Source organism: Scomber scombrus, chromosome 15, assembly GCF_963691925.1.
Source record: "Scomber scombrus chromosome 15, fScoSco1.1, whole genome shotgun sequence".
NCBI lineage: Eukaryota > Metazoa > Chordata > Actinopteri > Scombriformes > Scombridae > Scomber > Scomber scombrus.
The window spans coordinates 9251480-9263598 of record NC_084984.1 but is presented as its reverse complement, the minus strand read 5'-3'; the positions used below and the strand labels follow the sequence as shown (position 1 = coordinate 9263598).

Genomic DNA, 12119 nt, shown 5'->3' with positions numbered 1-12119 from the left:
CATTGCAGGTTGCATAAAGTCAGACCCAAGAATTCAGGAGGTCAAACTGAAGTAAAGATGTACAGCTGTGCTCTTACCCAGGCGGAGTGTGAGGTTGACAGAATTGGGGTGCTGGATATTATAGTACATGGACTGGCTCTGCCACCACGTGGGCTCCTCATTCCTGTTGAAGTCTGTCAGGAGGCTGGCATTGTGGCTCAGTTCTGGGTCTGATGCGTCACAGTAGTGGCATGAGCGTGTAGAGCCTGTATGCATGCAGTACTCCTCAGGTGGGGAACCACACACATTTGATACCTCCACAGTTCGATTGAAGGCAATATTCTCAAACTTGGGCAAGCAACGACTCATGGTGCCCTCTTTCTCATAACAGGAGTCCATTGCGGCCCAAACAAGAGGTTGAAAGTGTAGATGAAGAGAGAGTAGAAGGACCAGGAGATAAGACCTCACTGCAAATGATGTATCCATTTTTTACAAGCAGCTGCAATCACATTTACACTTCACGTACAAACTTTCACACCTATAAACTTTGATGTGAAGATGAAAATAAATGAAGACCCTGAAGAAAAATAATCCTAAAACAGGAAAAAAAAGTCCAGTCTGAGAGTTTTGTTACTCCACTCTGCCCTGCCCCTGTTAAGTCTCCAACATGTCTTCTCCCTCTGTGGAGTGGAATGAAGTTTGTGCAGGAACTCCTCTCATCAGGGGTAGCTTGAGACAGACAGAGGAGGGACAGGGATGGGGGTTGTGGGGAGGAAGAGTCCATGAAAACTTCTCCACCTGCTGGTCAACACAAGTAGCACATCTTCATTAGCTTCAGATGTAAAGCAGAGCAGGGTAAAGGAGTCTCATTTGACAGGAACAACACATTCTATAACATATTTAGGTGATGCAGCGGTGTGGTTGTTACATCCCCAGGCATTGACGTTGTGAGTACCAAGGCACCTGCATTCACCACCTATGGGAACGCACAATATCATCAATATGGTGATAAATGTACTTGGCAGTTGGCCCCACAGCAGGGCGTTCTGGTAAATGCTGACTGTAGTGATTTGTAATGGAAGACTACAGAGGTGCTAAAATTTGTGGAATATTTCAGCAGGCACTGGTCATCTCCATAAAGAGACAGACATGTCACTCAGGGGAGTTCTGTGACCTAAAGGGAAAATGTATTTATAAAAATAGAGGAGTGAAAGAGCCATACTGCTTTTTCAGCTTAGATGCACTCAAGGCCCAAACATCATGGTAAGTGAGAACTGGTTTGCATATTCCAGTAATTCATAGTCACTGACAACTCTAATTAAAAGGTGGGGGAACTATGATGAGTAACTAAGTCATCAAAGTCACCAAATAAACAATATTCTTACATATTCTTACATTTTTCAGAAAATCTGGTCTCATGTTAGATTGTTATCAATTATGAAGTGATGAATTGATATTCGTACATTCATGTTGGGAGAAAAATTGACGTGTAATATTTATTCAGTGGATAAAAAATGTTGGTGACTTTGGATACCCTCCACTACATTCTTGATTATTGTCTCAAAGGGGACATTACATGATTTTTGTGATTTTCTGGCGTTTATATTCTGTTGATAAGTCTGATGTTTATATTAAAAATGGTCAAAGTACCAAAACCTGAGGTTAATGTATGTAGTAATGCTGTGTTTAAGACAAATGCCAGGGCTTCAGCCAGTTACCTTTAATTTCCCATCAAACTCATATTAAATCATTTGCGCATATCCACAAATAGCCGATACTTACCCTTGTTGCTGAGACACATTTTTTTCCCATTCTTGTTCCCTCCTTTATTAGTGGACATGTTCACATTGAATACATGCAACAACAGTTTAGACTGGAGTCCCAGAAGCTGAGCCTGAATGCCGCTTGAGTTTTTCTTGCCATCTGATACCGTCTTGCACACCTGTACAATCTTCCAGTTGCATTAATGTGACTTTTATGTGAACTTTCCATCATCACTGCACCCTGCACATCTCTTCATTTATTATTGGTTACTGGTTTGTCCAACCAAAAGCTTTTATCAGGTGTTGGTCACACAGGCAAATTTTGACCAATCTCAGTTTCTTTTTCTGTCAGTTAGTGACAATTTGGAAGCCCACTCATTACTATGGGATTGCAAAATATAACACAGTGTGAAAGTCAAATGACAAGTCCAGCAAGTGGTTGTGGAGAGCTGATTGTGTGCAATGCTGTGCACTCTAATCCTCTTTCTATGAATGATTTTACTGTTGCTGATTTCCATTTGAATGTTGGTTCAGTCATCCATAAAAAAAGGGAAAGTTTTAAAGTGCCACAATCAGATCAGCACTGGTACAATTAAAATAATATTCACTATCAAAGACCACGCCAACTCGGATATGAAGGGTTGGGATGAGGGTTGAGGGTCGAAAGGTTAGGGATGAGGGATGACGGTCGAAGGGTTGGGATGAGGGTCGAAGGGTTAGGGATGAGGGTTGAGGGGTCGAAGGGTTAGGGATGAGGGTCGAAGGGTTAGGGATGAGGGTTGAGGGGTCGAAGGGTTGGGATGAAGGTTGAGGGTCGAAAGGTTAGGGATGAGGGTCGAAGGGTTAGGGATGAGGGTTGAGGGGTCGAAGGGTTAGGAACAGGGTTGAGGGGTCGAAGGGTTAGGAATGAGGGATGAGGGTTGAAGGGTTAGGGATGAGGGTTGAGGGGTCGAAGGGTTAGGAATGAGGGATGAGGGTTGAAGGGTTAGGGATGAGGGTTGAGCGTCGGAAGGTTAGGGATGAGGGTTGAGGGGTCGAAGGGGGTTAGGGATGAAGGGATGAGGGTTCAGGGTCGAAGGGTTCCATTTTAATTTTGGCACAGTCATCTAGAAAAAAAGGGAATGTTTTAAAGTGACAGCACAAATCAGCACTGGTACAATTAAAACAATATTAGGATCAGTTGAAGTGTTTGAGATCACAAAGGAGATGGAGAAAAGGAAGGAACAACATAAGACTGCAATCATAATACGGATAGCGTGAAATGGAGAGTAGACAGGTAGTGTGGACAGACGTATTTAGATGCTGTACATTTATGATCCCTGTGGGATTTACTGCAAAGTCTTTCCCGTATCTCCTTGTGATTGCTTTGATTTATTGAGGCTCTATCAGTACTCAGGCGAGGACATTGTAAAGGACCACATCAATTTGCAGTGAAATCCTTTGCTGGCTTTGGACAAGAGCGGGCCTGGCTTCATTTCTGTTTGGCTGCATATGGATCAACCATTATGATGAGATAATGTAATGCTTCTGCAAATAGACTTTTTTTCATCAAGCAGGTTTATTATTATAAAACCTATATGCCTTGTGGAGTATGTAAGAATACAACGTTTACATGTTTTGGTCAACAATGTGGTCTATTCAAACAAAGGCACATTTTTAACAAAGGGAGATGTGGGAGAATATTTTTACATATCATTTTTCGTGGAAGCTGTGGATGAATCCAAATGATGCTGCAAATCTGATCCGCAGAGAATAATGTTTTTGATTTTGCCTGCCTGTCACATGTCCTGCGAGCTGGAGAATCAAAGTCTTTCCAAAAAAAACTTTCTTTCAATAGAAGGACACGTATTCTTTACTTCAAAACTGTGGCCACTGTGTATTTGAGCCGACTGAATTAGCTCAGCATGGGCTCTTCCGAAACTAAAGGGAATGTCTGCAAAGCACCCAAGGGTTTACTACTGCCTGGGACCCCCGGCTGTTTTGCAACCATTCAGACAAGTCAGCCGCACGCTCTCCTGTGACACAGGAAAGAGAATCGACCACACACTCGGCGCATGAGACTCGGCTTGTCAAAAATCACTCTGCTGACTTCATCAGGGCTGGATCTCTTTTGTAGCCTTTTGTCAAGTACAAGCTGTAGAATGTGAATGCAAACATACAGTTTGACTCTGAATTCTGTAGTTTTGCTAACAACAAAGGAAGCAAACATCACGGCATCAGCCAACTTAGAGTCACAAAAGTCATAAATAACTTTTTTTAAGTCTGTCTTAAAACAATATTCAGGTGTGCATATTTTTCTTACTGTAATCATTCCTCTTGTTCATTACTGGCCATTAGAAGATGCCTTTAACATGTAATCAATGTAATTAAGGAGGGGAAACATGTTTTCCTTCTGTTTATCTGAAGCTTATATTAGACTTCAGCAGTGCATATTAGTCAAATTAATTAATTATTATATTTAATATGAATATCTATATTTTTTGTGTGAAACTCCCTCTTTTTGTTACTGTGGTTTCATGACAGCTCATACGAGAAACACAAAGAGGGACATTTAAACTTAAAAGACCAACGTTTAAAGATATCCACTTGATTTGACTAATATGGACGACTGAGGCTTTATAGTAGCTTCAGACACACTTTGAAATACATTTTCATCACTAACATAAGAGAACTTAAGTACTTTGGAAAGGATCTTCTGTTAGCCAGTATGAGCAGGAGGGATGATTACAGCTTGTAAAACCTATTTCAATGTCTGTATAGGGACCTGAATATTGTTTTATGACAAACCTAAAAAATTGTGAACCTTTCTTTTAAATAAACACAATGCTTTTGGAGCCATCTGGCTGGTTTGGTTATTTGTATTTACCAGAGCCTGTTGAATCCCTGCCTAAGCCAGTGATTTTCTTCTTTTTTTTTAACAACTGAATCTGAATATGGGGAGAATATTAATTTCAAATGCAGTTTGTTTTAAAAGAGGTTATTGTCAGTCTCTTTCAACTTCACTCAGATTTGTTCTCATCCATCTGTTTCCTCTGCTCTAACCTCTTCTGTTTTTGTCCTCCCATTTGTGCCTGTGTTCTTTCATGCCCTTTGTTTTCCTTTCCACTCCCCAGCTCCATGTACTGCTTCTAGCTCCACTCTGCCCTCCCACATTCTCGACTCCCAATTCCCTGCGCTTCATACCTTTTCTCAATGCCATGGATCCTTTAGCCCCCACCTGCCACCCACCCCTTTCATACCGCAGACTGGTGAAGCTGGCTGTCATGATGTGAAACGTGTTGCACCGAGAGTAGCAGGTATGGCCTCCTTTTTATGATGACACAATGTCGTAGCGATGAGTTACGCTTTCAAACAGTGATTTGATGTCACAGCTGTCAGCGCTTCACTTAGCAATGCAGGAGGCGGCTGCCATATCCCCGCAGGGAACGCGTTATCTGACAAACTAATGAGCGCTGCACAACCGCCGCGTCGTCACAAAAATCTTCCGGCATCACACACCTTTTTATGAAAGTCCTCTCTAGCCTGACAAAACCGTATTCCATTTATGTATAACAACTCTGTTTATACTGTATGATGATTTGGTCACAATATTTTTACACACACAGGTGAAATACAGGTGTGCCTAAAAACCTTTTAGTATATGTATGGAATATGAAATGTAGGCTAATACACAGATATTAAAGAACAATTCAGGGGATTTTTAAGTGTTAGCCTTAATGATTGACTCTATTCACAAAAAAATTGCTCAAGGGACACTTTTACACATGAACATTAATTTACTTGTCATTGGGAGAGCCTGTGAGAACAACCAGAGTTATAGGTCTTTTGTGGCTCAAACAGTTGTGGTAGCGTTAAGTCGAAAAGTGTCTAGGTCCCCACCACAGAGTGCTAATATAACTCTTTTGAAGTGTTGTTATTTTCAAACTGTAATGGAGTCACTATCACTCTGTATAAAGGCAATTTAATGCCCCTTGACAACAAGTGCTAGCTTTTCTTAACACTTATCTGCAGTGTTAGAAACAAACTCCTAACAGTGTCATTGGTATGCATATGTGTGCCTCCGCATGTCAATGCTAAATATGGTTATATATCTTAAAAAATCACATACTGTAACAGTAAAAAACAATACATAGTACACAATGTTGTTTTTGTTTACAACGCATTTCTTATTTATAATAAGTTATAGACATTCCCATTTGTTTTTATCTAGCATGTTCCAATGTTGACAATTGTTTTACATATAAAAAAATGAAACATTTCTGTCAGTAATGTGGTATATTGATCACTATGTGAATCTTCAACATCTCTCTGCAGACCTCCAAATTATCCTTTAGCCAGCATTGTATGCATTAGAGTGAATTTATATACTTGGTTAGAATTATTGTGAAGCACATTAATGCAGGATAGCTAAAATTAAAATAATCAATATAAACTAATGTCATATTTCTCACTAGAAATTGATACACACAGGATATGTAAGGAGACAGTATCACGTGCCTTAGTTTTTTTTATGCTATTCAGTGCTTTAAAAATACCAAATATGGAGTTAGAATATTTAGCAAAAAAATTAAAAAACAAAAACATACCAATAAATTGATATAAATTAGGCATTGAGCAGTAGACCACTAAAAATAGCTGACTGTTTAGTTAATCTTCGATGAGATACTCCTGCTGATAAAAGTGATGAATTATAAGACATGATGAACCTAAAGAGAATGACTCTTTGTTGGAATCCATTGCAAAGGGAGAGATTAGCCACTTAATATTACGGGTGTCACAGCCAGGTGAGGAATTCATATTTTAATTCCCAGAAAATGACATTGACACTGCATTCTTTTTTAACAGTTTGTTAGTAGAAACAGATTTCAGTGAAACCATAGTTAAATTAACCATACAAAGAATAAATACAGTAAATCATATTTACCATAAAGATGCACTGTAAGATAATGTAATAGTTCACTAAAGAGAGGGTTTAGTGTGCTGCCATCTATCTTGCTGATTTTCCATTGACACAGTCTTAAAAACAGCTCACTTAAAATACAGTTTACCAAAGTGTTACATCATAACGCTAAAAGAAAGCTACGTTGAGCTATATCCAAACCAACCTGTTTATATGTAGGAGTCAGAGAGCCACTTTTAACTTAACCACTAAAGCCATAACTAATGGATTAAAGGACATTAATTATAAAACTGATGTTTTGGAAAGACAAATAATGGATGTCTGTCACCAAGAGTACAGGGAATTAAAAAAAACAAAAAAACTGTTGACAGTCAAAGTAAAGTGATCATCTGTCATATTCGCTCTCAGCTAAATAATCAAAAAATATCTACTTCACTTACATTTGATTTCATACATAAAACAGATTTTTCTATGTGGGTGTTCCAGTGGGTTAAACACAAAAATGCTTTCAAGCCGTCACAAAGAGAATCTCTGCTTCTTCCGATTTTATGTGACTGTGAAAGACGACCAGCTGCAAGCCAAGTAAACAAGTGTGGGCAATGATAAGAAATGCTAACAATGGACCATTAAAACCGTAAGTTGATAGCAGTTCAGTCACTGCTATATAAAGAAATTTAACTGCAGTGTGAACATCAATGTGTTGTAATTATGTCATATTTGCTATTTGGATTTGACTGGTGAAGGTGGTGATGATCATCTGGGTGTGCAGAGATGATCAGCCCTTGGATCAGCTTACTGAGGAGTGGTGCTTAAAGCTCTGTAGTGACAATATTTCACAAAGTTATTAGAGCACCAAAAAACAGAAAAAATACACAGTGTCATGGTTCATGAAACTTGCTTAAGTTTGATCCACATGCCCACTCATGAGGTCAAAGATTAAACTAGTAGTCAGTGATGTACAGGTAGAGGGATCAGACACACAAAACCATACACTAGGACAGGCACGCAGGTATCAAAGCCACTCGGGTAACAGACAATGAGTCATAAACACATGCAGGTAAAAGTGGAACAAGGATAGCTCGAGCATCAGAGTGAGAGCTGATGACTAATGGGCTGTGTTGGGCAGAAATGCATGACTAAGCAACGTGTTATATTAATGTGATTATTTATTTTCTGAAAGGGATTACACTTTGAAATTTGAGTTATTACATTACAGTTACAAATCCCAGTAAAATCCATTACTTTGACAATTTGGGAGTCAGCTTGTCCTGGTAATGAGAAATGCACCTCTTTGTAACCAAAGCTGTTGTATATTGCATTCTTCGCTGCCCTGCTAACATTAGCCACTGATAAAGGTGGAATTATGGTTATTTGGGCTGCATGTAGGTACATTTCCATTGGTGTCTCTCAGAGATGTTCATGTGGTCACCATTTCTTTTACACTTGTAGCACATTTACATTTGTTTTAGTTTCCATTTCAGACCTGCCTCCTGGGTGCAGTTGCAGTAGCAATCAACTTGCTTGACACGCAGATCAACACTTACCGTTGTTGAGATTGGGAAGGCTCCTCTGCAACCTAGAGTTATCCATAACACCTTTCTCTGCATAGGTTCACAGAGACGTTTACATGTAAATTCAGCTTTAGCCTACGTTTAGTAATCACCTTGTTTTATTTCAGACAGTAAAAATGTATGCTGACTGCTTGTTAAACCACAATGTCTTGTTGTCTTGTTTTTTTGTTGTTGTGTTTTCCTAAATAGTACAGAATATGTTATGTGAATTTGGAGTTGTCAAAAGGCATGTATGTGTAACTGATTCCATTTTTAAAATTACTTGCTCAGTACAGCTAATGGAGGAGGTAGTGTTGGCACGTAACTGGTCAGTTGGTGGGAAGCTGAGGAATAGCAGCTTCTGAGCTGACAGCAGTGATTAAGCTGAAGAATTGTGTTAAAGGAGGTTGATAGATGAAACAGCAATTAATTGATTTCATCGTTAACCATGTTTTAACATTTTACGGTTTTATAACTGTAAAGGCTCAACTACACTGAGTGTTTCTGCTCTCACTCTCAAAAAAGGGACATTATGATTCATTGTCTATGAACAATGGTTGAACTGTGAGGATAATTATTAATCACACTATTGGTTATTTTAGAGCAAGGCCAGACAGGAGGTGACCATTCCTAAGCGTGGCGTGATAATAGCACAGCAGCACAGAGTCACTGACTTAATAATTAACTTGTCAGTGTGGGAGTATTTTGGATACATAAACAATGGGCAGGGGGTTGTTCAAGAAGACAGATCTCCAATTTGTTAAACTTACTAAAGGAAAATCGCTGCAAAATGATGCAATTCCTCAAATTCAATGTGAATTCTTCACATGCACAAGTGAAGGTTATACATTAAGTAAAAACTAAATTTTAAAAAACCCATTAATTTAGTGGCAATTTACTTAATAAAACATTAAGCTGGTAGGGAATTACATATAAATGTGTCACTTACAATCGGCAAAGTAGCTGTAAGTTGAGAGTTTCCAATGGAAACAACAAAGCAGGAAAAGGAGCATTACACCGTTAATAAATGAATGCTCACCAAAACAGTACGTAATCCCCCCAAGTGATCAAGTGCGACCATTTACAGCCTTTTGCTTTCTTGCACTTGTGTAGAGTAAATGCTGGTATAGTAGGATGATGTGACAGGTGTATAAGATTAACTTACAATTAGGATTCCAACATTATACCATGGGATCTAATTAATTGCCTTTCAGTGATTAATAGCACCTGTATGAGGGATGTTCTCAGTTTCTCTATTCATTTTTACTAAAACGGCAACAAAATAAGAATAGGCAGGACTTCATCAGGTCACACCTAAGATTACCACAATTATTCAAATAGATTATTAAAAATGAATCGCGAAAATAGGCATGGATGACAGTTGATGATAAAAACACTAGTCATATTTTCCCCTAAGGGATCAACAAAGTTCATCTTAATCTTGTATTAATAATGCTAATAATTAAAATGACTGTATTTTGAATATCAGAAAGCAACTAAAGTTATGACTGCAATGTTCAGTCAAAGTTAATCATGGCATGGATTATTTATTTTTCATTTTTCTTATTCACTGCTGCAGTTCAACCCACTGTTGCAGAATCCGTGGTGAAGTGTGTGTCTCATGCTCTTGTGATTTATCCATGCATAGTATTGTGAAATAAAATAAATGGATAATAATTGTCCTCAGACTATAATCGTTCCATCAAAATCTATAATGGTTGCATCTCTAGATGAAACCATGAAAGGTAGTACAAAATAACCATGTTTATCTTTCATTTTAAATATGCAGGTCCTATTTATTTTTTTAAATCTGAAAATTCAAAGCTTGTCCTTTTGACCCACACCTGCTGGCTTATGATTTAATGCATTAAATGAGCTTTATAAAGCTATACCTCTAACTCTACACCCTCCATTAGTGGAGCGGTGGACAGAATTTTAAGCATGGTCATTGGGACTGGATGTTACCTGTTAATCAACCAATCCGCTAAAGTGCAAAAAAGAACAGTTCTGTATCTTTGTCTTTTTTCTCAACAATGCAAATGTGATTTAACAGGATGTTTTTCTGGCCATCCAAATGTTGGAAGTGCACTATCAAAAAAGGAAAAAAGACTTTCAAGTTGAATCCCTCGCTGCCCAATCCAACTCATCCCACTTTGCTGCACTATATAGTGTTATTTCAAATAGCATTGTCCTTACAGGGTGATTTGTCTTCCTCTGAGGCTGATATGAAATGAATTTACCACTGCAGCATTGGGAACACTGAACAGAATAAACAGATCGATTTAGAAACAGTTCTCCAAAACTGTTTCAAAGTTTCATGAGACCAGCAAACATGGTAATATGAAACTCTTGCACAAGGGTGCCATTGAGGAGAGAAATCTTTCCAGTGATTTAGGAGGCCTAGAGCTGGACAGAGGTCCTGTAACAAACCAGGGATTGTAGATATTTATTGTGTCTGAGTTGTTGTTAAGCTGTTGTCAGGGGCCCAGAATTTGCGGCTTTGGCCCTGCTCCTCCATCCTTCAGAGATTCCTTCTGTTATTGTAATATCAAAGCACACATTTTTATAATGGACAGCAGGGAAGGCAGCATTTTCTTATCTCCCTGTCCACACATCTTCTGGAAACCAGCAGTTTTTTATATGGAACATCCCTGGGTTTAGTAATTAGTTGACTGATGATTAAAAAATGGCTTTAGAGAGAAAGAAGAGATCCAGCAATTACCCAGCATATTAATCCCCTCAATGGCTTCATTAGAATGCTCCACGCATCCTGGCTTCAAGTTTTACATTTAAATTTGACTCTGAGATTTTTACACTGCAATTTGCACTTTTAATTTGCACCTCCCATAATTGGACATAGCTGCTTTGTGCTTGAGTTGGTTTGTAAGTGGAACCGATGTTCTGCCCTCCCACTTGCGTGACTGACTGTGGGACATTACAGCTTTGGGAAAGAAAAAAGGAGACAACAACTTTTATAAGCAGTAATTTATTGTTCATGCCCCTTCTCTCCTTCACTACCACTTTACTACTCGTCAACCTGGAAGTGGCTCACCATCGGAGGGCATAAAGGGCAGGAGGAGAGCAAAAGAGAGGATGGAGTGAGGGGGTGTCACAACTCGGCTCAAGGCTGGACAAAAGAAGGGGGACCACACATGAGCTCTAACTAAAAAATTGATTTATTGTGCATAATTTATAGATTAATTAAACTAAACTGCAACTGAACAGCAATGGGAGAGAGGCAAGTTACTGATTGACACCTGTTTATATGAAGCCAATCAGTCCAGTTGAGCTGAATCTCCAGGATGACTCATCTCCATCCACCAGTATCCTGCAGGGAGAGGGACAAGGGGTTTGTCCAGAGAGGGTCATCACACCTCCCCTCATAAAGAAGTGATTCAACTCTGGAACTACATGAAAAAAATGTTCATAAAGTTAAAACTTGCATTCCGGTTGCATACCGAGTTCTATCTTTTGTACACAATACCATAAACAAGGGACACCTCCCACCAATGTCTGACAATGATTATAATAATATAGATGATAATCATAATAATAATGAATCCCTCTACTCTTCATCTTGACACAGAAAAGTCATCTAGATTGTGGCTGATCCAAATGATTTCAATACATCCAATTAATGCAACACTTCCTAATGCAACCTTCCTACCCAGAGTCAAATCAGACTCCACCTTTGAGATAACAAGTAAAGTGGTGGCACTAATATTGATTTGTGATACACTGAGGAACACAGGCGGGAATAGTGGGACTTTTCACCTTGCAGCTGCAGTTCCATATTGTCAAGGCCTCCTCAAATAAAGGAAATCAGTATACTAGGAATTCCAGGGAGACCGAGCAAAAAACACATGAAACTGATTACCGTAGCCATAACTAATGGGTAATGTCTATTGTGACAGATAAACATGATTC

General features: G+C 39.0%; 1 protein-coding gene across 1 annotated transcript in view; it reads right to left on the bottom strand.

Annotated features, from left to right (window-relative positions):
- The window catches only part of lamc3 (laminin, gamma 3), a 111333-nt gene extending 110868 nt beyond the window's left edge, over positions 1–465 (bottom strand). Inside the window, exon 1 of the mRNA XM_062434478.1 lies at positions 78–465. Within this exon, the coding sequence (XP_062290462.1) occupies positions 78–465 (388 nt within the window). The remainder of the gene's footprint in view (positions 1–77) is intronic.
- Between the last annotated feature and the right edge of the window lie 11654 nt (positions 466–12119).